The 27389-nt window shown below is 36.3% G+C and overlaps 1 protein-coding gene across 7 annotated transcripts in view; it reads left to right on the forward strand.

Moving 5' to 3' along the window:
• Window positions 1-27389, forward strand: part of Hydin (HYDIN axonemal central pair apparatus protein) — a 398809-nt gene that overhangs the window by 53188 nt on the left and 318232 nt on the right. For all 7 annotated transcript variants that reach the window (XR_009225878.1, XR_009225879.1, XM_058575799.1 and 4 more), the window contains 2 exons: window positions 17039-17196; window positions 19646-19771. Coding sequence is in view for 5 of the 7 variants with exons in the window: in XM_058575799.1 (XP_058431782.1) it covers window positions 17062-17196; window positions 19646-19771 (261 nt within the window). In the remaining 2 variants the exon portion in view is untranslated. The remainder of the gene's footprint in view (window positions 1-17038; window positions 17197-19645; window positions 19772-27389) is intronic.

Below are 27389 nucleotides of genomic sequence, written 5' to 3' on the forward strand. Positions count from 1 at the left end.
TATAATACTGTAATTCTTGATATCTGTCATAAAAGTGATGTGAATTGGGGCTCGCAAACCATAATAAGCACCTTTTGCAGCTGTAGCTCTTGCTGTTCCTGTTGTCACCTTCATCCTACGTGACTCTTAGTTGACTCTCTGTCTTCCCTGTGTCTGTGCCAGGCCCAGAAGTTCCTACAGTTTCAACAAGTTTCTATCACTTGATATTTCCTACAGAGAAGCAGTTCTTTTTTTTAATTTAAGACCTTGGGAAAGTTACTTTTCCTTGTACATCTGAATTTCCTTTTCTTCAACATGGGTCTTCGCTGGGTAGAAAGAGGATTCTTTCTGAAACATGTCCCTTTTTGATCTACCTCAGATATAAGAAGCCACACATCCTGTAGAGACTCATTGTTTCTGAGAAGTGTTTCAAGGGGAAGAGAGCAGAGGCCAATGTGAAACCTATGAAATCTGAAGTAATCCAATACAAAAGAGATCAAACAAATAGAAAGCAAAGGATCATAACAGCTTTAGAGATCATAGTAGAAAGCCAAGAGATGAAGCAGGATTATAAGATGAAAATTAATCTTTTTACTCAGAAAGTGCCTGGAGAATCCTACCATCACCACCGTTGACAACAAAAGTCACATTGCACTGACTTGAGTATTTCCTTATTTTTATTTTGACATTTTCTTGATAAAATGCTGTTCAACATCCCACAGTATAATAGTCCCTGTCCCCACCATAGCAGTAACAGAAGTTGAAGATGTGTGAAGGTTTACATAGTCAACGGTTACTTCCAGCAAGCAAGGATAATTGAGTGGAATTCCCTTCTCTTAATTTCTGTTGTTGTTGGTTGTGGTGGTTTGAACCAGATTTTGTGTTAATGCTAACACCAAAAACAATTTAATACAGATACTATGCAAAGTGAAGTACTTTATAAACGTTGTTTCATTCACTCTTCATGATAAAGGTGTAAGGTCCATGTGGTAGAAGGTTTCCAAAGTGGTCCCCAGTTACCCTCACCTATGGCACTTATGTCCTTATGTGGCCTCTCCCACATTGGATTGGGATGATCTGTGTGACCAATCCATGTTGTGTAAATGACAGTGTGTGATTACTGTGACAAAGGGGACATTGCAACTTCCCCTGTGGTCTCTTGGCTTGCTTACTCTGGAGGTAGCCAGTCTTTATGTTTTGAGGACACTCAAGTAATCCTGTTGAGAGGTTCCTGAGGGGAAGAACTGAGGCCTCCCACCAACAGCCAGGACTAACTTGCTAGCCTTGTGAGTGAGCCACCTTAGAAGTGGATTCTCCAACCCTAGTCAAGCCTTCAGAAACTGCAGCCCTCGCTGCCACCTTTGACTGCAGCCTCATGAGACCCCAAGGCAGAATCACCCAGTCAAGCTTCTTCCAAAGTTTTGAATAACATTTTTTATTATTGTTTAAACATTGCAGTTTTTAGCAAGTAAGTGTTGGGTTAATTTTTTTGTATGGAAATTGGTAACTATTTAGGTAGGCTCTCTATTATTATTACCATCATTCAGATGTGGAAACCAAAGCCCAGGAAGATTAAACCAGGTCTTATGATTCCAAAATCTTTGGTCCCACTTGAAACAAGATGCTTTCTCAGGGTTTTGGTTTATTATTGCTGACAGTTCTTTCTGAAAATAAAAAATTTTTTAAACTGGAGAATAGCATTTCATCAATCAAATTTATATATATATAAGTTAAACGTATTAAAGGTCTATAGGCTCCTGAAATTCATGTGTAATATGAAATACCGTGTTTGGTATTGAAGTTCTCTGAGATTAGTTTACATTTTATATACATTGTTCACTGGGTAGAAAGAATTTTCACTTTTCTGAGCTTTAACTGAAAGCAAATATGCCATTTTGTGTGTGGGGGATGTTGTCTTGGCTTTTCTGCAAAGAAGGGGAGGATTGGGAATGGAAGATAGAAGAAGAAAAATACAAGAAAATAAGTTTAGAGATACTTAGAATGAAAGGAAAGAGTAGAGACATGAATAGGGATATGATTATGGTGCTTATGATAGTTATTACTGTGACATGTGCACATCCCCCTGGCAACATGAAATTTTGCTATAACAGGCATCAGTCCCACTTTGAATTTTAACTCTTTTAGACCCAGTTTTCCCTAATGAGTTCCTAGAGGTGAACAGAATACAACTTCCTACTGACAATGAATTTGTGCCTAAGAGTATGTATTCCCAAACATTCTTTAAAAATTCAGTGGTGCAAATATGTAAAGGCAGAGATTTAATGGAAAATCCCATCCTACCTGGTTATTGTGATTAAGGATTAGTTGATATTTTCCCATCTTTTTAGTGTTCTCTGAAATAATATATTAGGCCATAGATACTTGAGACACTAGAAAATGTTGGAGGTTGACATTTAATATTTGAAAAACAAAGCAAAACAAGGAAACAGTTCCTCTGAGAAATGTTTTGGCCCAGTAAAAATTCTCTTTAATAAGTACAATTTAATAATCATCCAATTCAACAGTTGTTTACTGAGCCCCTTCTGTATGCCAGTGACACATGGTTCCTATTGTCAAGAAGCTTACATTCTGGAGGTAGTGATAGATTCATCAGCAAATAATTGCAACACAGTACAAAATTTAGTGCACTCAATAGAGGTATATGCTGAGGAGTAATTGGTACTCCTTAAATGCACCAGAGAAAATCTTGCTTCTGGAGACTCTTGAAGTGGGTCTTACAGGATGAGAAGAAAGCTTGCTAGGGATATGGGGACAGGCATGTGAGAAAGGAAGAGCCTGTATAGAGATATAAAAGAGCCTGGCACACCTGGGTACCTTGGAAAGTCATTTTATGGATGAAGTAATAAAACACATTTATTAAAGCAGCATATGTATGAGGTCTTACACAGGGTGCTGGGAACACAACAATGGGAAAAACAAAGTTCCTGTCCTCAAGCCACTTCCAGCCTAGTGGGGAGGAGATGAATAAAGAACCACAACAGAGGTAAGAAGATCCCAAAGAAGGGGCAGCTTTGGGGACTTAGGGTAGGCTTTCCACTAGAGGTGACTTCTGAGTCCAGAAATGTTATAGCGGACTTCAGAAAGGCAAGTGAGAATCCGCTGGGGTGTGGTGGGGAGGAGGACTGGTAAAACCTCCCAATTATGTGAGCACATGACACATTCTAGACTCCAGGCTGGGCATAAAGTGCAAGAAGCACAGGTTCCTGAGATAAATGCCATGGTTAGGAGCTCTAAGAAAATTCTGGATTCTAGATATGAGACATGGAAATGACCCCACCAGAGTTGCCCTTTAGAAAGGTCACTGTGGCTGTAGTGTAGAGAATGGGGAGGGTGTTCAGGCTGAGCTGGGAATGGAGGTGCTATTCTGGAGTCAGGGAGGTCAGTTAGGAAGTTGTCACAGTCATCCAGAAAAGGTGTGATAGTGATATCACCAAGGATATCAAGGAGCTAGTATTACAAGGAAGAGAAAAATAATGGGATAAGAGTGTAGACTCTGGAACCAGCTCTTCCCTATCCTAATGTGTGAACTGGGGCACGTTTCTTAACTTCTCTGTGCCACAGTTTCCTTTTAAGTGTCATGGGGGAAAATAATAGCATCTTCATCTAGGACGATGTGGAGATTAATTAACACATATAGTGCTTAGAATGCAACAGGGGTCCCTTTTATGTAAAGGGGGATCCACTTCATGCTTTGAATATAAAACCTGCTGCTCAGCTACTGGTTGACATCTTTTTCCTTCCTCTCCTTCCTCTTCTCCTCCCCAACCTTGGGGGAAGCAAGGTGAATATTCTTCGTGTCCTAAATCTGGTTTTCTGTCCTTCTACTCACTATCTACAAGAATAAAGAAACTCTGGACCTGGAAACTGCAACAGCAGCTCTTGCAAGGATATAATTAATCAGATCTACTTATAATGATCTTGGAACATACCCCTTGTATGCCCTTTCTACATTCCCTGGTTCCCTCTGGCAGCAGGAATGGCATTGTCTGTGATGTCAGTCTATTGATTTTCTCCTCTCCTAGCAAAGCAATAAAAAGTCCTTATTTCCTTTTTCTAAAACAGTTGTCCTCTCTATTGGATTGGCAATAGGGACAAGGACCAAGCTTTTGCTATCAGGAACACTGGTATATTGCAAGTGTTAATGAACATTTAGTCGTTATATGATTAATTGGAGGGGCAAAGTCAGAGAGTCACTAGAGCTCAGGACTGGGCAACTGTGTGGCTCATGATTCCCATTTACAGAGGGAATAGGCTGGGCCACAAAATGGCTGTATGCTGGAGAGGTAAGAGCATGAAGACACCAGAGGGTCGAGAGAGGCAAGACTGGCCAGCAGATGAAGGGGCACCAGGAGGCTGAAGTCAGGTTTGGGAAAGTCCTAGAGAGAAAGTGCTGGGATGTGGAGAGAGGGGAGTGCCCTCCCCAGTCCTCACCACAGTGTGTAATTATGAGCATTTTTAAGTTTAAAAAGTACCACTGATTTTAGTAAAAACTTTAAATGTTTTAGGAAAATCAAATTCACTTTGGAAGTAAAAGTCCCTTGTAATTTTAAGGATTTTATTATTATTTTAAATGTACTGCTAGTAGTTTGGTATATATTCTTCCATATTTTTCTATGCATTATTTCTTAGTACTGCTCAAAAATGAAATCATATCATACATGCTGTTCTGCAATTTGCTTTTTTTCCCCTAATACATATTGGGTCTAAAAATTTCCTGTTACCTTTAAACCTTTGAGAGTAGGATATTTAAAGTAAAGCCTTGATTTATATCCAGAGCAGCATCTGGTGATGCTGAGGCCTAGCAGGCATTGGTGGGTATGCAGGCTGAATTATAATGGTGGTTGAAGTGTTTCAAAGGGATTTCAGCTCCCCAGATGCTGCGGTCACCAGGAGGACTGCAGGAGCTAGAAAGGAAGAGAGCTCTGTGAGCCAGGGGCAGAACCATCCTAAACGTGGGAATGCGAGTGACAGGAGAGAGGAGGGCAGGGAAGAGGGTGGCAAAGGTGGATGGGGAGCCACCTGGAGCAGCATAGCATGTATGAAGCAGATAGGGGAGGGGGCCTGCTGCATCACCAGAAGTGTGACCTTCATCCTACTGGAGGAGGGCATTAAAATAGGAACTTTATCTCACCACCCAGACCTGGGGATTTAACCCAGGGGTGCTTTACCAGTGAGCCACATCCCCAGCCCTTTTTATTTTACATTTTGAGACAGTGTCTAGTTGCTTAGGGCTTCACTAAATTGCTGAGGCTGGCCTTAGAACTAGTGATCCTTCTGCTTCAGCCTCCCAAGTAAGTAGCTGGGATCATAGGTGTGGGCCACCACACTGGCTGAAATTTATGGCTTTTGAAGACTCTTCAGGTAAGAATGTGAAGGACTGGAGGCAGGCAGCCCAGTTGGGAGGCTGTTGTACTAGCTTTAGAAAATCGAGAGAACACTAAGAGGGGTGTTCAAGAGGCCAGCTGGACAGCAGCTCAGGGCTGATGGGGTGAGGTGAGGGAGCAGGAGTGGCTGAGGGTGATTCTCTGGGACTTCTGGCTTGAGAAATGATGGTGTATGAGATGACGAAAAACAGGAAGAGGGAGAGCAAGGAGTGTGTGTGCGCACATGTGTATGTTCAGGTGTGCACAGCGGGAAAGGGACCAGAAAGAATCAGATGGCTATTTAATGAAAACAGAATTCTAGGAATTTGTGGAATTAAGAAAATCAGTAATACAAATGAGTTTTGATCAAAATCATCAGATTTTACTAAGGTAACTGTACTTTGGCTTGATAAAAGGGCATTTTATTGAATTAGACTGTCAATTTAAATTTCAGCATAGCTTGTGAATACACGTTTTCATACTTGGAATGAATACTAGCAAATAATATCTGTGTGTCAAAGGATGTTCAGTTTTAAAAAATTGCCACAAAGTTACTTATTTACATTCTGCCTATTAGTGTATAAGCATGCCTACCTTCACAACATCCTCATCAAAACTTCTAGAACTAATAAATGAATTCAGCAAAGTAGCAGGATATAAAATCAACACCCATAAATCAAAGGCATTTCTGAATATCAGTGAAAAATCCTCTGTAAGAGAAACTAGGAAAACTACCCCATTACAATAGCCTCAAAAACAAACAAACTTGGGAACCAACGAAAGAGGTGAAAGACCTCTATAATGAAAACTACAGAACACTAAAGAAAGAAATTTAAAAAGACCTTAGAAGATGGAAAGATCTCCCTTGTTCTTGGATGGGCAGAATTAATATTGTCAAAATGACCATACTACCCAAAGCACTATACAGATTTAATGCAATTCCAATCAAAATCCCAATGACATTCCTCATAGAAATAGAAAAAGCAGTCATGAGATTCATCTGGAAAAATAAGAGACCCAGAATACACAAAGCAATCCGTAGCAAGAAGAGTGAAGCAGGTGACATCACAATACCAGACTTTGTATTTCAGAACAATAGTAACAAAAACAGCATAGTATTGGCACCAAAATAGACTTGTAGACCAATGGTACAGAAGACACAGAGACAAACCCACATAAATATAGTTATCTCATATTAGACAAAGGCACCAAAAACATATATTGTAGAAAAGATAGCCTCTTTAACAAATGGTGCTGGGAAAATTGGAAATCCATATGCAGCAAAGTGAAATTAAGCCTCTATCTCTCACCATGCACAAAACTCAAAGTGGATCAAGGACCTAGAAATTAGACCAGAGACCTTGCATCTAACAGAGGAAAAAGTAGGCCCAAATCTTCATCATATCGGATTAGGACCTGACTTCCTTAATAAGACTCCTAAATTCAAGAATCAAAAAATGGGATGGATTCAAACTAAAAAGCTTCTTCTTAGCAAAAGAAACAATCAGTGAGGTGAATAGAGAACCTACAAAATGGGAGCAAATTTTTACCACACGCATATCAGATAGAGCACTAATCACTAGGGTATATAAAGAACTCAAAAAACTTAACACCAAAACAAACAAACAAACAAAACCCCCAAATAACCCAATCAGTAAATGGGCCAAGGAACTGAACAGACACTTCTCAGAAGAGGACATACAATCGATCAGCAAATATGTGAAAATGTTCAATATCTCGCTAGCAACAGTCAGAATGGCAGCTATTAAGAATACAAACAACAATAAGTGTTGGCAAGGATGTGGGGAAAAAGATACTCGAACTTTGCTGGTGGGGCTGTAAATTGGTGCAACCAATCTGTAAAGCAGTATGGAAATTCCTTGGAAAACTGGGAATGGAACCACCATTTGACCCAGCTATCCCACTCCTCAGTTTATACTCAAAGGACTTCAAAACAGCACACTCTCAGGGCCACAGTCACATCAATGTTTATAGCAGCACAATTCACAATAGGTAAACTGTGGAACCAACCTAGATGCCCTTCAGTAGTTGAATGGATAAAGAAACTGTGGTATATATACACAATGGAATACTATTCAGCATTAAAAGAGAATAAAATCATGGCATTTGCAGGTAAATGGATAGAATTGGAGAATATTATGCTAAATGAAATTAGCCAGTCCCAAAAAAACAAATGCTTAATGTTTTCTCTAATATAAGGAGGCTGATTCATAATGGGATTAGGGGGGTAGTATGGGAGGAATGGAGGAACTTAAGATAGGGCAAAGGGGAGGGTAGGGAAAGGAGGGGGCAGGGGAGTAGGAAAGATGGTGGAATGAGATGGACATCGTTACCCCAAGTACATGTATGAGGACATGAATGGTGTGACTCTACTTTGTGAACAACCAGAGATATGAAAAATTGTGCTCTATGTGTGTATTGTGAATAAATGCATTCTGCTGTCATGCATAAAAAATTAGAATAAATTAAAAAAATAATGATTTTGCTAATCTTTCTCGAAAAACTGAAAAATTACTTTGAAACAATTATTGCTGCACAGGAAGCAGCAAAGAAAAGTACTGAGAGGTCCCTCATACCTTTGAGCTCCCAATTCTTCCAGTGGTTACATTTTGTATAACTGTAGTACAGTATCAAAACCAGAAAACTGTCATTGGTACAATGTGTGTATATGGTTCTATGTCATTTTATCACAAATATAGATTTGCATAACTACCACCACAATCAAGATATAGGAAATTCCTTTATAAGCTTCAATGATATTACTGGATATGAACTCACGGCTTATAAGAAGTGAAAAACTTAGTATTACTAAAATTTCTCTTATTCACTTCAACTCTGAAGTGAATAAGAGGAATAAGCCTGAAGATTTTGTCTACTATTATATTTCTTTTTTATGCTTCTATTCCATCACCATATATCTACTTGTTGCTACCCCTCTATAATAATGGTCTCCTCTCCTCGCCCATTGTCATCTGTAGCTCCTGGCAACCACTGATTTGTCCTTCATCTCCACACTTTTAATAAATGGAATCACAATATGTGACCTTTTGAGATTGGTCTTTTCATGTTTCAATTGTTTGTTTGTTTGTCCCTGAGAGCCGTTCAACTGGTTGGAGTACTTCATTACAACCTGGGGAGGGTGAAAGTCTAGGTCTTCATTTTGTCTCTGCTGGTGGGGCTGGTGGTGGGGCTGCAATTTTTCTCTGGTGTGTGGCTGGAATAGAGTAGTTTTGTCTAAAGATTTTTCTGAACTGCTCCTTTACTATTCTTTGCTTGTTTTTGCTAGAGAGAGCATGCCTTTCTTGGGACTCCTTTTGGTCATGCATGTCAGCCTTTAATTGCTGGTTTTCCCAGAACCTAGCCTAAGGCCTATGAGGCAAAAGAAAGCTGAGGGAAGTCACTACTCTGGTTCCCTGAGTGAGGTCCCTAGCTGCTCTGCCATCTTACCTGACCTTTCAATCTTCCTTTGGTTATTATATGTATAATGTTCAGAATTGTTAGCTATATTTAGTGGAAGGAATCTGGGGAAGTATTTCTACTCTATTTTTATCAGTAGTGAAAATACCTTTCCAGAATAATAAATAGATTTAGTGTTTAATTTTTAGTTATGAAAATTTTAAAACATACAAAACTCAGAAATATTATAATACAGCTTTGACAGTTCCCAGCATTCTCCCATTCTTATTATTCTGTCTCTTACACACACACACACACACACACACACACACACACATTTTCCTGAAGTATTTTAAAGTAAATCTCAGACATGGTTTTTCATTACCTGTAAATAAATACTCCCCTAAATATCTAACAGATAAGAACTTCCTTTAAAAAAATCATACTTACCATCCCATTTTCCTACTCTACAAAGTGAACAATAGTTTTTGAAGTATTTTAAGTTTATGACATATTTAGCAGAATAATAACAGCACTACTAATCTTTTGGAAGGGATATATATATATATATATATATATATATATATATATATATATATATATATATATATATTTTTTTTTTTTTTTTCCCTAGAGAGAGAGAACAGATTTTATCAACTTCCCACTAGAGCAGGGAGATATAAGGCACGTTTGAACTTGGAAGTCAATCCATGTGCAGCCACATAATTACAGGCAGCCTGCGTCAGGATAGAAGGTGCTGGAGCATGGGCCTGATGGGGGGGTCTTCATAATTCACCCAGCTTCAAGGTGCCCGTGGGCCCAAGGCCTCACTAGACAGGAAATTTTGGAGCAACAGTTGGAATTATGTCAGCATCAGCGAGGCCATGGAGGGAATGAATCACATTTCCCATGATTAAAGCAGATGAGCTATAGGTTTAGCTCCTCTCCATTAAATTACTGTTAAACTTGAGATCTCCCATAGGTATTATCTTATTAATAGGCAGGCCAGTCATTGAGACGTGATGGAAGGAAGAAAGAAATGACTGTAAAAGTCTGAAAATTCAAAAGATTTTGCCTCACGCACAATTGAAAAAGAAACTAAGATTCAACACTTCTTATCAGGGATGGAATGGATATAGTTTGATGATAGTTTAACTTAATGAGTTAAAAAAATAAAAAAAATATTTAATTCAATGAACAATAATTACTTTTATTATTTATTATTCATTTTTTGAATCATAATCTGAACAAGATCCACCCTTGAATTGTTGGGTTAAAGACCATCAATTCATTATTGTTCTCTCTCTCTCACACTGTTGTTAGTTGAATAAACCAGATCATTTTCCTGCAACATTTCCCATATTCTGGATTTGGCTGAATTGTGTTCTTGTAGAATGTACACGTTTTGCCCTTCTGTCTGTCTCCTGCAGCCTGGCTGGTAAGTCCAGAAGCTTAGGTCTAGATTTTTGCTAATAGTACTTCACAGGTGGTGGTGTGTACTGCATTGTGTGAGGAAGCACATTATGTTTGTTTTTTACTCTTGTAATGTTAAGATTGATTTAGAGGGCTCAGGTGTTGTCAGCCTGATTGAGCCATTATAAAGTTCTTCAGCAACATCTTCCCTAATTGTTTTAGCAATGATAATCCTCTGTTTCATTAAAGACTGCAAAATGGTGCTTATTTTTCTGTCATTTTTTCCATGAATTTATTAACTGGAATTCTTTTATGAAGAAAAATTTTTCTTCATCAACTATATGGTTAACTTATAATGCAATTTATACAAAAAAAGTGCAGAATAAATGGTTTCTCTCTGTTATTTCCAAGATATTTAGTTTGATGTCTTAGATTTCCAAAGATAATGTTATTTTGTAGTATCAATTGAGCTAAGATTAAAAAAAAAAAACCTAATTCATTTTAGACTTTTTTTTTTTTTTAAATGATCAGATTGTCTCATTCTGGTGAATGGGAATACTTTCAAGTTGCTTTTGGGTCCTTGACCAGTCCCAATAGCCTTTGATAACTTCCTTATTTTATGATGATAGACTGTTTTCAGTTCATTTTACATATTTTGTGCCCTTGACCTTGAATTACCCATTTCTCCAAGTAACTTGATTTCTTCTAGTGCTAAATGGTATTTGGAGTCCACAGTGGTCTCTGGACTGTCATTGCTACTCTACTAGGCTCCCATTGCTTCTAGGCATTATTTTTTTTTCCCAGTAGGAAGGTTATTTTAAAAGAAAACTGTCATGAACTTGCACTCCTATACTCAATTTAAATTTAAGATTATGGGAATTCCAGAGCTGGGGGTATAGCTCAGTGATACAGCGCACGTTTAGCATGTATAAGACTCTTGAATTGATCCTCAGCAGCAAAGAGAAAAAAGAAAATAAAAAAGATAATAGGGCTGCTTATTTTAAGAAACTCCTCAATTTTATATATATTTTTAAATGCTGAAATGCTTAGTTCCTAACTATTGCTATGACTATTTATTTAAAATATTATTACTAATATTATAACCAACAGCAAAAGACTATTGGGTAAATGACCAGATTTCTCTGCTGTTCCCTGTATCCCACGGAGGATATGCAATTACAATACTGTTCTAAGGTCAGTTGGGATAATTGTTTTCTCTCTGCGGTTATAATACCAACTTGATATAGCAAGGTTCATTTGTTTCAGTTCGTTTTCAATTTTCAAGAATCGATTTTTCCCCCTCTTGGTTCTTTTTGGGTCTTAATATATAAAACATTTACATGGTTCAGAAGTCAACACTATAGTGAGGTACATTCAGAGAAATCTTTCTTTCACTTCTATTTCCTCTCCCTCATTCCTTTACTCCCCCAGTAGATAACCAGTTGTATTGGTTTCTGGATCATCTCATATTTTAGGCAGGATATCACTTGGATAGCTATCCTAAGATAGGGATTCTGAGTCCAATGTACTTTTATATGTAACTTTACTAGATGTTTATACCACGTGGTTATACTTTTAGCTCTTTGTAACTATAATCACATAAGTAGAAATGATCCTTTTTCTTCTTTTCATGGATTTCCCCCCACCCCCACCCCGGTACTGGGAATCAAATCCAAGGCCTTACAAAAGGTAGGCAAACCCTCTGCCACTGAGCTACATCCCCAACTCTTTTATTTTTTATTTTAAGTCTGGGTCTTGCTAAATTGTCCAGGCTGGCCTCAAAATTTACAATCCTTCTGCCTCAGCTTCTTTAGTAGCTGGGGTCACAGTTTACACCACCACACCTGGTCCTTTCATGGATTTTTTAAACTCACGTTTTTCATTAATACAAGGTTGAAGTTTTTCAAGTGAATAGGGCTTTCCAGTTTTTGTTTTGTTTTTAGCTTCTACTTTTAGTGTATTGTGTGTGATGATAAGAATTGTTCGTGATATTTCTAGATCACAGAACCTATAGTACTTTCTTAATTTCCTAACATACGTCCAAATTTTGTGACTGTTCCATTTGCTCTTGAGGAGGTATATTTTACATGATAAGTATTTGAATATATTCCCTAACCCTATTTAATGCATTATATTGCTTTAGTCTTTTGTCCACCTGATGTAATTCTTACTGAGTAGCATATTAAAGCCTCCATTCATTTGTGCATCTATATCTCCACATATCTCCTGTGATTTCTGCTGCATATTAATAAGTTTTATGCTATTTGATGAATAATTATTACTATCCATTACTTCTTTATTTTGAATTATTACTTTTAGCACTATAAAATATTCCTTGTCTCATTTAATCCTTTTTTTTTTTAAAAAAAGTCTGTTTTTAAATCAGGATCTGAATTTCTGCTTTTTGATTATTTCTGTTGTTGTCACCACTCAAAGATAGAACTAGCCCCCTAACCAAAATTTGGCTTCCAGATGTGAAGACTGATGATGCCACTTGTGTACCTGGAAGACAGGGACAGGTCATTACTCACCCCATGGTGCCTTCTAGGAGAGCAGGGCAGCCTTAGGCAGGCTCTAAACTAGTTCCAGACAGCAGGAGAAGATGCTGCTTTGGCCTTTATGGCATTAAAAGAAGCTATAATGAGGGTCCTGTGTAGTCTGAGCCTTGTGTTGTTTGAACTTCCCACAGAGGCCAAAGGAGGAAGCACCCAGGCCACCTTATCAGCTTGCCCAGAGTAGAGCAGAAGGGGAGGGTAGTGGGACTTGAAGCTCTAAGCACTCAAACATCAAAAATGGAATCAGACACTTAGCATTATCTTCTCCAACGCCATCTACTTACCTACAAATGCCATGATTTTATTTTCTTTTATTGCTGAGTAACATTACATTGTGTAATTAATATATATCACTTTTTTTTTATCCATTCATCTACCGAAGGACATCTAGGTTGGTTCCACAGTTTAGCTATTGAGAATTGTGCTGCTATAAACATTGATCCAAATCAAAATGAACAGGAACAGCTAAGATGCTCTCATACAAAACCCTCCATTTACAATGCCATACAACTGTGAAAGAATCCTCAATTCCGACCTTATGGCGTAAGAGTGAATTAGTTGCTTTGCCACCTGTACCTTGGATAAAGCATTAATCTCCAGGATATATAAAGAACTCAAAAAACTTAATACCCCCCCCCCCAAAAAAAAATAACCCAATCAACAAACAGGAAAAGGAACTGAACAGACACTTCACAGAAGAAATAAGATTGGTCAACAAATATGTGAAAAAATGTTCAATATCACTAGCCATTAGAGAAATGCAAATTAAATCTACACCAAGATTTCATCTCAATCCAGTCAGAATGGCAATTATCAAGAATACTAGTAACAATAAATGTTGGCGAGGATGTGGAGGAAATGGTACACTTATACATTGTTGATGGGACTGCAAATTGGTGCAAACACTCTGGAAAGCATTATGGAGATTTCTCAGAAAACTTGAAATGTGATTTCATTTGACCCAGTTATCCCACTCCTCAGCCTATTCCCCAAAGATTTAAAATCAGCATACTATAGTGATGTGGCCACATCAATGTTTATGGCAGCTCAAATCACAATAGCTAAGCTATGGAACCAACCTAGGTGCCCTTCAACAGATGAATGGATAAAGAAAATTTGGTATATATACACTCAGCCATAAAGAAGAATGAAATTATGGCATTTGGTGGTAAATGGATGCAACTGGAGACTATCATGCTAAGTGAAATAAGCCAATCCCCAAAACCAAAGGCAGAATTTTCTCTCTGATATATGGATGTTGACTCACAATAGGTGGGGGTGGGTGGGGTGGTTACCGGATTGGACGGAGCCAAGTGGGGAGAAGGTAGGGGGGATGGGAATGGGAAAAACAGTATAATGTATTGGACATAACCTTCCTGTGTTCCTATATGAATACATAACCAGTGTAACTCCACATCATGTACGACTACAAAAATGGGAAGTTATACTCCATGTATGTGTGATATATCAAAATACATTCTACTTAATGTATAACTAAAAAGAACAAATAAAAAAGAAAAATCAAAGATTTAAAATTAAAAAAATAAAAGAGTAGCTTTTTCTAGAAAGAAAAAAAAATGGAATCAGACACTTCACTTCTGATCACTGTAATTTTTGTGTTTCTATTGTGTATATGATAAAGCTGTATTTTTCTTTATGACTCAATTTGAAATATTTTCCAGCAGACAAGCTCATTTACTTCTGCTGTTGACATGCTTGATATAGTTGATCTCAACTCCATCATGGTATTTTATAATTTTTGTATTACATTTAACCTGTTGTTTGTTTTTCTCTACTTAGTGTGTCTTCTTTGATTTTTCAAGATTTATTTTGGCATTTAGAAAGGTTTCTCTCTCTGTTTCAGTAGTTTTCTTTGTGTATAAGCCCTTTACAATGCCCATATTAGTTATCTCTTGCTGTGTAACCAAGTACCTAAAACAATAGTCTAAAACAATTATTTTCTCACCATTTCTGTGGATCAGGAATTTGGGTGTGATGTAGCTGGGTGCTTCCTACCTAGAGAGTCTCTAATGAAGCTCCAGTCAACTGTTAGCCAGGGTTTAAGTCATTTCAAGGCTCAGCTGGGGCTGGAAAATCTGCATTAAACCCATTTATGTGGCTGTTGGCAGGCCTCAGAAGATTCACTTGCAGACTTGCTCACATTGCTGCTGGCAGGCCTTGGTTCCTCATGACATGCTAGAGGTTTCCTGTGGACCTTCACAATGTGGCAGCTGGAGATCCAAGAGAGAGCAAGAGGATGCCCAAGATGGAAAACTATAGTTTTCAAATAGTGTCTTTAGAACCTAATCTCAGAATAACATCTTAACACTTAACACTGTGTTATATTTGATAGAAGTGAATATTTAAGTGCAGCCCATACTCAAAGGGAGTAGTTTACACAAATACATGAACGCCAGGAAACAGGAATTATCGGCTGCCTCTTTAGAGGCTTCCTATAATAATCCCCTAAATCCTTTGACTCCCAAGGTCTTATTCTACTTTTTGTTTTATTTCTCTGCTTTCCTTTCATTTTAAAATGGCATTCATTCTACTTTCTCAGAAAATATGATGCTTAAATACTATTATCTTCATGTCCTCAACTTCGTTTTATTCTTAGCTATACAATTAAACTCAAGAAATGTTCATTGTCAGTTCTTTGGATGAAATTCCACAGGCATCTTTTGATTGGATGACATCCACCTTCTAATAGATTCCTCAGGAAGGGAACATATTCATAAAATCCCTACACTTTATGCATATCCAACCCTTTTTCTATAGCCCTGATAATTGAAGAAGAGCTTACTATGCATAAAATCCTTGGCTTACATTTTTAAAGTTTTTGGAATGTGCTGCTGTATTATTGTCCCACTTAATAGGTTGCTTTTTAAAAATCCACCTAATTCTTTTTGCCTTTGTAAATAATTTTACCTTTTTGCCTGAAGACTATGAGAATTTTAAAACTTTAAAGTCTGTAAATTCTACTAAGATATGACTCATATTTGATCAGCCTGAGTCAGTTTTCCTGGGAAGTTTCTGGGCCCTTTTGTGTTTTGTTCTATTTCTGGAAAATTTTTCTTGGATTATACTTTAAATATCAATTCTATTCCATTACCTTTCTTCTTCATAAGCTCCTGTTATAGCGCATTGGACCTTCTTTGACTGCCTTTTAGAGTCATGTTTTGCTTCACAACAGGAATACATTTTGAGAAATGCATTGTCTGACAATTGTGTCATTGTGTAAGTGTCATACATACACGAATTAAGATGGCTGCCATATCACTAGGTTTTAGTCTTATAAGACCACCTTTGTAAATGTGGTGCATCATTGACCAAAATATTATACAGTGGATATCTGTGTTGGCATTGGCTGCCACTTAAGAGGCTTTCTACTGAAATTAACCATTTTCCCTTTTGAAAGTTTTATATTCATTTTCTTGGGAGTTTTACTGCTTTATTTCAACATAACTTATTATATTTTTATTCATATGTATTTTCCTTTATGTATCTCTTTCCTCTGTGTTTTGGTCTGGGAATGCCTTATGGTATTATGAGCTTTTTAGTGGTTTTAAGGTTGGTTGTTTCTTTTAAATTTGATATTTTACTAAGAATTTTTAGGGTTTTTGTTTGTTTGTTTAGCCTGCTGTTAATAAAAACAGAAACCTGACCCAATCTGAGATGTGTTCCTAAAGTTGCAAATGTCTTGTCAAAAGTGTGAGGAAGGTTATACAAAAAGGAGATGTCATATCTCTTTAATTTGAAGAGACTGAGTGAGTGCTTAATAGCTTATTTGTGACTATAAACTTTAACTTTGAAATTTACTCTTCCATGTTTATCTCATGCTGATGTTTTTGAATCTCTGCAAAGCTACCAAGGCATATAGACTTGTGTTTGCCTGTTTGAGGGCTTATTGTCATGAAAAATAACTTTAAAATAAGCAGATAAATAGGAAATGATTTAGTATATTTATTGGGCAATATCTGTTTATCTCACTGGGAAGATAAAAGTGGCAACATATAGGAGCAGCTTGTATTTCCGTGTCTGCCTGAGCTTAGTTTAGAATCCCTAAGTCAGCCTAAAATGGATTCTAGACTTTGGGACAAGAATAAATCTAGACCAGCCAAGTGGAGTAAAAACCTTTAGTTAAAATATTTGGTTCAAGCATTGGATGTATTTTTTGAAGATCAGTATTTTCTAAAACCTTCCTGTATTTGAAAATGCTTAAAAAAATTATGACCTACATTCAGGAATTAACTGTATTTTTTTAATAAAATTTCTGTTTTTTGCTCTTAGGTGATCAAAGAAAAGATCTGAAAATGACAAGTAGAAGACTTGAGGAATCGATGGGGGCTGTTCAGATGGGCTTAGTCAAAATGTTAAAAGGGTTCCAAAGCAAGGTTTTGCCACCCCTGAGTCCCAGGGTGGTCACAGAAGAGGAAGTAAACCGCATGGTAATGTATCAGAGAAATTGTATATAAAATACTATTTTTATTGTTAAGTATTTTTTTATTAGTTGCTCATGACACTACAGTGATCTTGACATATCATACATTTGAATCAAATAGGGTATAATTTCTCATTTTTCCAAGTGTACAGGTTGCAGAATCACTTGCCTCTTCAGGTCATGACATCCCTAGAATATCAAACAGAGTTACTGACTGACTAGTATGAATTTAGTTAGAATAGTAGCTTGCTGCGAGCCTAATTACCTGTTAAAATTCAAGAAGTTTTGAAATTGCCTGCACACTTGAAAGTACAGGCTTGAATTGCTTAAATTAATCAGTTGGGGTTAAGACTCTGTGTCTTAGTCCATTTTCTGTTGCTCTAACAGAATATTAGAAAAGGCGTTTATTTCAGCTCATGGTTCTGGAGCCTAGGAAGTCCAAGATTAAGTGGCTGTATCTGGTAAGGGCCTGTGCTACACCCTAGCATGTCAAGAAATTGGAAAAACAGGGCTGGGATGTAGCTCAATGGCAAAGCGTCTGCCTTGCATTGGCAAAGCTCTGGGTTCGACCCCCAGTTCCAAAAAAGACAAAAAAAAAAATAAAAGAACCCCACCAAAAAAAAAAATAATAAGATAAAAAAAAAAGAAATTAGAAAACAGGCAGGCATGTGCAGAAGCAAGAAGAGGGGGCTAGACTCTGAGAAAAGGGTTATTTTATTCATGAGGGCTCTAACACAACAAATTAAGGTTCCAACACATGAATTTGTATTGGAACCATAGCTCGTATATACAAACTTAAGGTTTTCTTAATGTCAGGTATAACTGGATTAAATTGTCTTTTGTTTAGTTCAGAAACAGTCAAATATAAGGATTTCACAGGATTTAAACTAATAATTTATTATTTCTACATTGGCAAGAGTTATTTGGTTTATATATTTGTAGAACACTGCACATTAAAAAATGACTAGTAGATGGTATCTAGGAAAAATGCATGATTTTTCTTTTAAAATAAAAAATAATTATATCTTTAATTATCTGTAATGATATGTTGAGAACTAATTATGAACTACATGGTATAGGAAGTATTAATAAAGACTTAGAGTGCTAGGAATAGCATTCACTGTATTTTAGTTAATTTAATGGGGCTGGGATTGTGGCTCAGCAGTAGAGCTCTCGCCTAGCATGGGTGGGACCTGGGTTTGATCCTCAGCACCACATAAAAATAAAGGCATTGTGTTGTATCCATCTACACCTAAAATAAAATAAAATAAAACAAAGCAAAAAAAAGTTAATTTCAAGTTGTATTCCAATTAGACATGCAAAGTCAACCATTGTCCTTGGTGGTGGCAGTTGGTGCATATTTATAGAAAATTCTGACTTTGCTTTTAAGACTTCATTATTTTAATTTGAATCACAATGTAGCTGAGACCTCAACACTGTATTACTCTAATCTGTGTTCCAATCAAAAAGAATTTTAAAACCAAGTCAAAACCTACATTAGAAATATGCCTTCATTTAAATGGATTCAATCAGAGAATTTAAATTTATAGGAACACAAGCACTCCTGAAGAGCACTGACTTTAACCCAGGGAAAAATTAATCAGCTAAATTATATTCTCCTGAGTGTTTTCAAAACCCTTGGCATATACTTTGGCATTAGGTTGCTGCCAGGGATTGTAAATCTCCTTGCATATCAAGTGGGCCCTGGAACCATGTGAACATTCTAGAACAAAACAACTGAGTAATATTGGTTGGTTCTGAATAACTAATCCTTTGATAAGTTAGTTTTATTAAATGGCAGGTTACTCTTCATTCTCACAATATTAGTATTGTTTTTGGGGTGTGTGAATGTGCCTGGTGTTGGATCTGATGATCAGCTCAGAGCTCTTTCTAATCAGTCCAAATGTGCTCTTGTGATTTCTAAAAAGTTTAAACTCGTTTCTAAGTAGTGGAACCACACTTCAAAATTCTTTTCGTTTTATAAAGTTTCCCTTTATTATGATATAATATGATAGTTAAACACCCCAAAAAAGCTTTGTTTACATGTATCTTCAGTTGAGAAATAGAAGTATTTTAAACTCTTTATCTCTGAAGCCTGTAAGTGATTTTATGCTCAGATGCTTTTTTCTGAGCATAAAATGTTAAGCTCTTTGGACAGGTTCCTGTACAATTTCTTGACTTTTTTTTTCTCGAGGGTTCCTCTGTGCGATTCCTTCAAAATTATAAGAGAAGGGCAACCACATGTCACTTTAAATTATTGTGCAAAGACCTCAAAAGTGCATGGGGCACTCTCTTGTATTATTTAGTTATTTTAAATATTTTATAAGGCAACTTAGTGGCATTCCAGAATTATCCTGAGAGCTGCAAATACAAATTATTCATTGCTGGCACTTATGCAAACATTTCTCCACTGTAACCACTTATGACTCTTTGGCTCTTGTTGTTTTGAATCCTAGCTGACACCCTCGGAGTTCCTGAAGGAGATGTCCCTCACCACAGAGCAGAGACTGGCAAATACCCATGTGATGTACCGGCCACAGATCGTTGAACTCTTAGATATGGGGGAGACCACTCATCAAAAGGTAGATGAGCCTGAAGCTAGATCATGGGAACTTTCCGGAACAGTAACTAAATGAAAATGATCATCTCTGGCTACCCAGTCCTTCCTTGAGTTTGCTTTGTGTGCTCCTTTTCTGCCTCCATTATCCTGAGTTCTATGATTTGGTGTGGTGAGGGCCGCAAGTAATAAGTGAAATAACAAATATCTAAAACTTTTTGACTAGTCTTCTTTAGGTACTTCTAGACACTGTTTGAAACTATTGCTTCCAGGTTAGGAGTTATTCCAAGAACTATATTAGCTAAGCCCAATTAAGTTATCCTTTTAGGATAACAAACAATCCCTTCCTAATGAGCTGTCTAGTAAGAAAGAAGAAGTTGGCCTTGTTTACTGAAGTAGGCATTCATTGTCTATTTTGGCTTATTTCCAAAAACAATTATATCATTTTAGTCTAAAAAGAACAATTTAACTTGTTTTTATATTCTAAGGTAAACCATATGCTCTAGGTTTTAGGAGTTTATGATTATAAAAGAAGGTCTCATTCCCTACTTTTTAATTAATTTCCTAAGCTTAATGCTTCATTTTAAGCATAATTTATGCATGAATTATGGTTGAACTCTATCAGTTGGAGTGCTGCAGATCAGCCTCTTTTGGAAGGATTCCCTAGCTCTTCCTGAGAGTTTTGAGTTATATCCCACATGGGAAGGAGTCCCTGAAGTTCCTTTGCTCTTGCTGCCCCAAGGACTTTGCACATCATCGACTCCCTGTCTAGGATTCACATACAATTTGCTGCTCTGAACTTCACTAGCTTTAATTATTAATTGTGTCATCTCTTCCCTACAACCAGCCTCCACATCTGAGGGGAGGGGAACATGGCCTTGCCCATCTTACAGTTTAGTAGCAAGTGGTATAAACTTTGCCTTTGCAAATATATCTTTAATCAAACCACTTCTCCCTGACTCCTCCACCACCATCATCTAGACCACATAAACACCCTCCCTGCTTATACCCTCCCTGCTTCTAGCCAACACTCCTTTGTCAATTCTCCATGAACAGTCAGAGCGATTTCTAAACATTAAACCAGAACATGTCTAAAAACACCTTGTAACTTCCCATTACTGTCATAAGAAAAATAGTTAAACTTGACTCTCAGGTGCTGTGTCACATAGCCCTGCCTCCTACGTGGGACTCTTTTCCTTCCACTGTTATGTCTGGTTTTTTCTCTACTAACTGTGCTTGCCTCTTGCTGCTCCTTAGACATGGGAAGATAATTACCCTAAGTGAAGGAGAGATGGTTGCTGTTTTAGACAGGTAGCCAAGGGAAGGCCTGCCTCAGGGGTTGACACCTAGCAGAGATCTGAGGGAAGAGCATTGCAGTCAGAAGGAAGAGCAAGTGCAAAGTCCTTGGAGTGAGGACATCAACTCCAGGAGGGTGGGAGCTTTGTTGGCATCGTTCCTAACTTTATGTTTAATTTGGAAAGGAACCTGGCACGTATTGCAAATTCGGTATTTATTGAACGAAAATACGAACTTTCTCTTCTAACTGCTTATATCCTTCCTATATTCTTGAATGTTTGTTTTGTGTTCTTTGATTTTTTTCCCTGTTATGTTCTTTGAATTTATGGTGAAATGGTGCAGTTAAAATTTTCATTGCTTTGTTGCAACAATTTTCTGGCAAATATTCATTTTTCCCCCTTTACCTAGTGCATTATATTTGTACATAATATTTGGGTTCATTTTGACAGCGTCATATGTGCATGGAATTTGTTTGACTACATTTCTGTCCTTGGTGCCACTGCTCCCCCAACCCTACATTCTCCCTCTCCCCCATTCTTCCTCTACTGGTTTTTGGTTCGTTTGTTTGTTTGTTTATTTATTTATTTATTGGTACCAGGGATTGAACTCAGGGGCACTCAAGCACTGAGCCACATCCCCGGCCTTATTTTGTATTCTACTTAGAGACAGGGTCTCACTGGGTTGCTTAGTGCATCACTTTTTGCTGAAGCTGGCTTTGAACTTGTGATCCTCCTACTTTGGCCTCCTGAGCTGCTGGGATTACGGGCTTGTGCCACCACACCCGGCTATTTGTTTATTTTTGATTGACACTTTTTACAAATACATAACAGTGGAATCCACTTTGGTACATTTATACATTCACGTAGTGTGATTTTTATAAATTCATTACACAGTTCCTCCCCATTCCTGTCCTTCCTCCCACCCCTCCACTGATCTTCATTATATATATCTATGATATTCAGTCCCCACTTCATCCCTTGATTTTCTGAATCTGGCTTATTTCACATTTGTGTATATATACCACTTTTCTTTATCCATTTGTCTGTTGAAGGGCACCAACTCTGATTCCATAGTTTGCCTATTGTGAGTTGTGCTGCTTTAAACAATGATGGCTATAACACTGTAGTGTGCTGTTTTTAGTTATTTTGGATAAATACTGAGGAGTGGAATAGCTGGGTCACATGGTGGATCTGTTCCTATTCTTTTTTTTCCAATTTTTTTTAAATTCATAGATGAACACAATATCTTTATTTTATTTATTTATTTTTATGTGGTGCTGAGGAACCCAGTGCTTCACACGTGTGAGGCAAGCACTCTGCCACTGAGCCACAACCCCAGTCCTGTTCCTATTCTTTTGAGGAATCTCAGCATTGCTTTCCAAAGTGGTTGTACTAATTTGCCGTCCCACCAACAGTATATGATTGTCCCATTCCCCCGACATCCTCACTAGCATTTATTATAGTTTGTTTTCTTGGTCATTGCTATTTTGACTGGAGTGAGATGAAATATTAATGTAGTTTTGATTTGCATTTCTCTGAATGCTAGAGAGGTTGAACATTTTTTCATTTACTTATTGATCATTGGGCTGCTTTTTGTGACCTACAATATAGTCTATTTTGGAAAAGGTTCCATGAGCTGCTGAAAAGAAAGAAAATTCAGCTGATTGGGGATGAAATATTATGTAGATGTCTATTAGGTCCATTCGATTTTTACCATAAATCTTTATGTTATAATCTTCATTGTTTTTATATTTAAATGACTGTTGTTGTTTGGAGTGTGTTGAGATTACCCAGTATTATTGTACTGAGGTCTGTCTGGGATTCGATATCAAGAAGTATTTTTTTAATGTAATTAGGTGCACTGGCATTTAGAGCATATATATTTACTATTGTTATATTTTCTTGTTGGATTGGGCATGAGAATAGCTACTCCTGCTTATTTTCAGACTCCTTTTACGTGGAATATTTTTCCATCCTTTTACTCTTAGCCTATAAGTGTTTTGCCTGTTAGATATCTGGGTCTTTTTTAAACAGCATATAGTTGGATATTAATTTTTTTATTGGTTATTCAAAACATTACAAAGCTCATGACATATCATCTTTCATACATTTGATTCAAGTGAGTTATGAATTCCCATTTTTACCCCAAATACAAATTGCAGAATCACATCAGTTACACAATCACAATTTTTACATAATGCCATATTAGTGACTGTTGTATTTTGCTGCCTTTCCTGTTGGATATTATTTTTTAATCCATTCTGCCAATCTGTATCTTTTAGTTGGGGAGTTGAGACCACTTACATTCAGTGTTATCATGGATATATATTTTGTTGTTTCCTGTCATCTTGGTTTGTTTGCTATGCTTAATTCTGTCTTAATTTTCATTTTGTTTGTTGATCTTCTAGTGATCTCCTCTTTGTGTACTTGGGAGTTTGTTTTTAGGTTCCTCTGTGTGCAGTATATATATATGACTATATTCTGTAATGCTGGCTTAGTGGTCATGAATTCTTTTAGTTTATTATTGTCATGGAAAGTTTTGTTCCTTCTTCAATTTTGCAAGATAGCTTTGATGGATATAGCAATCTTGGCTTGCAATTGTTTTCTCTTGGAACATTGAATATCTCATTGTAGAGTCTCCTTGATTTTAGGATCTGGTTTGAGAAGTCAGAAATGAGCCTTATTGGTTTGTCTTTTCTTCTTATTTTTCTTAAGTATTTTAATATATCTTGGCTTTATTTATCATGGTTATTACTATCATTATAATTATTATTACTATTAATACTGCTATTTTTTGAAAGAAGGGAATTCTTCCTGGACTTGCTGGTTCAAAGGCATTTAATGTTGAGTACTGTCCCAGACCAGCAGGGATTCTCCATGATTCATGTAACTCTTTATGAAAGAGGATTGAGTGTATATGTATTTTTTGTGAGGAGGATGACTTTATTTTTTAAAAAATTATTGCATTTGTGTGTAATTGATCAATTTAATAAAATAAATGTGATCGTATATCTATTTTCCAGATTAAGAAAAGTAACATAACATTACTGGCCTACTCATGCATTTCTCTCCCTATTTTCCAAAAGGAGTGCTGATTTATTTATTTTATGAGTTAGTTTTTTCTTTATATAAGGAAAATAATGCTATATATTCTCCTTAATTTTTGGTTCACTTCACCAGATACATGGTTTTGAGATTTATTTATTGTGTTTAGCAGTGATTTGTTCATTCTTTGTTATAAAATATTTCCATGTATGAGAATAACACAACTTGTTTATACATTTTACTTCTGATAAACATTTGGTTGTTTACACCTTTTGACTATTATAAATGATGATGTTATGAGCAGTCTTGTATATACATTTTAATGCACATATACATATTTACATTGGACATATATATAGAAGTGGAGTTTCTAGATCTCAGGTGAAGCATGTTTTGGTTTTTGTAGGTAATTTCCAATTTTCCAAAGTGTGCCAATTTGCACTCTAGCTGTGTTTGAGAATTCCAGTTGCACTAATTCCTTGGTAAAACTTGGTACTGTCAGTCTCTTTACTTTGAATCATTTTATTAGGTCTGTGGTGCTGTTACACTGTGGTTTAATTTGCAGTTTCTTTATAATGAGGTTGAGTATCTTTTCATATGTTTTTAGCCATTTAGATATCATATTTTATAAATTTCTTAATTATGTTTTTTGTACATTTATTACTGATTCATGGAAGTTCTTTATATGTTCTAAAGACTAATCCTATATATGTATTCTAAATAATTTCCCACTTCTTGATTTTCTTTTATTTCCCAGATGGTAACTTTTGATGAACATAAGTTTTATATTTCAATATAACTTAATGTAACAGTCTTTTAGTTTATGTTTTTTATTTTTTGTGCCCCATTAGAGGAAACTTTGTATTCTCCAAGATCATGAGGGTATTCTTCTAGATCTTCTTTAACAATTTTGTTTTTCCTTTTCCTTTTGGGTGCTTTGGTAAACACAGTGCTTTGGTACCCTGGGATGGTGTGAAATAGGAGTTAATTTTTTCATAGGGGTTGTCTAGTTAACACCACTTATTGAAGAGAACATTCCCTTTCCTGATACTTTTTAGTGTTGTTTTTGTCATTAATCAAGTGACCATATATTTAGTAATTGACTTATGAGCTTTTAAATCTATTATATTTGCTTTTATAGTCAATCTGGTCCTAATATCTTATTATCTTAATTACTGTGGTAAGAAATAGTATATGATTTATAGTAACATAATTATAATGTCCTTCTACCTGATGTATTAAGTCCTCCTCTATTGTTCTTTAAATGTATCTCATCTATTTTGATCCTTTTCATTTCTACATAAATTTTGTAATCAGGTTTTCAAAAAGCTCCCCAAAAATTCTTCTGGGGCTTTCTTTTATTGGGTAGCATTGAGTTTTGGGGTTAATTTGGGGAGTATTGGACATCTTGAATAAATTGAGTCTCTTAATTCATAAATATATTATAGTCCTGTATTCTTGTAGGTGTTTTTTAATTTCAATAATATTTTGTCATTCCTTGCACATCTTTTATTGGATTTATTCCTATGTGTTTTGCAGTTTGGAATGCTATTTTAAATGGTACTGTTTATAAATTTTATTTTCTAAATGTTCATTGCTGGTACATAGAAATATAATTGAGTTTTGTATGTTGAATCTTATCACATAAAGAATACATTTTGGTAGTTCCTTTAGAAGTTTTTGACAATAGTTTGCAATTTTTATCTCTTTAAAAATGTCCCTGTTTGAACTTCATTCTTGAAGGAAATTTTTCAGGGTAGACAATAATATTATGTCTGTAGGGTTTCTCCCCCCCACCACCAGGATTTATTTACTCATTTGTTTGTTTGCTTTACAGTTCTAGAAATCAAATTCAGGATCTCATGTATGCCAAGAAGCGCTCTACCACTGAGCTCCACCCTCAGTCCCTTAGAATTTAAAAGATATTCGTCTTCTGATTTGAGTTAATTAAGTTGAAAAGTCAACATTTTATTGGGAATTCTTGTTGTTGTTGTTGTTGTTTGATTTTGTCCTTGAAAGTAAAATGTTTTTTCCTTTAGTTTCTTTTGCACATTTTTGGCCTCTGTTTTCAGTGGTGTAAAAATTATGTACCTGGGTATGCACTTTTTTCTTAATGCTGCTTGAGTTTAGAAGGATCCTGACTCTTTTTTCTCAATCACAGTGAATTCGCTATCATTATTTTATCAATATTGCTCTGCCTTATTCTCTCTTTCTGGGATTCCAATTACACCTCTTTCATGCTTTTTTGCTACATTAAGTCTATATTTTACTCTATCTTCTGGATTTTCTATCATTTAAATCAGTCTTCTTGGTTCTGAATAATCTTCTAACCTATCTCCCCTTTTAGTCTTTCTTGCTTCAGTTGTCCCTGACCTCATAAAACACTTACATTGAAGTCTTACTTTCAGTTGTTATGACTTTAAGTTGTATAATTTACATTTGATTCTTTTTTATCATGTCAAATTCTCTGCCATTTAAAAAAATGTTCTTGTAGCGAATAATCATGAATCATATCTTGTTTCTGTTGTCTCTTATTTCTGCTGGTATTCATTAATGACATCTTACTTCCTCATATTTTTGGTCATTTTATAAGTTGCATTTTTTTGAAGCTGTAAAACATTTCTTTTAAAAATGGAAGCTTTCATAATTGGAAAATTATGGAAATGATTTACTCCCTGTGATAATGTTCTCTTCTTCAGAAAGGACATGTTTGCTTCTTCTAGACAGATACAGCACCAGCAATCCAGAATCACTTCCTTCTGTTTGAGGACTGAGAGACCATAGTTCCCCCTTATTTTATGTTGCATCTCAATGAAGGGAAAGACTATCAGGGTTTCTATCTTGACAAGCCTTAGAATTCTTATCTCTTTCTCTCTAGCCCTGCTACATGTTCTGAAGTGCTGTGCATATATCAGCTGCCCATTCTAATGCAGGAGGAAAAACATAGCCAGATGTTCCCTATTACTCCAATCATTATTTATTTGTTTTCTCCTAGAATATGACCAGTAAATCTTTACTATCTTGTTAGCTGTCCAGTGCCTCTAAATAAATATTTGTTGATATAACTTTTCGGATTATTCTCATAGGGCTGTTCGTTCAAATGATCTCATTCACCACTACTGGACATGGAAATCTAATTCTTAATAGCCTGTTTTTTTTTTTTTTTAACTTTCTTTTGTATCACAGAAGTTGATAACAATAACCTCACAAATTATAACCATGAATGTTTATGGTGGTTACCCCTTTTTTAGTGTTCAGTATGTTATTAGTTTTAGTATCCAAAGGTCTATTTGGTATTTTCTT

The sequence above is a fragment of the Marmota monax genome, unplaced genomic scaffold (assembly GCF_021218885.2).
Source record: "Marmota monax isolate L192 unplaced genomic scaffold, Marmota_monax_Labrador192_F-V1.1 WCK01_AAM20220418_F8-fsc00024, whole genome shotgun sequence".
Taxonomy (NCBI): Eukaryota; Metazoa; Chordata; class Mammalia; order Rodentia; family Sciuridae; genus Marmota; species Marmota monax.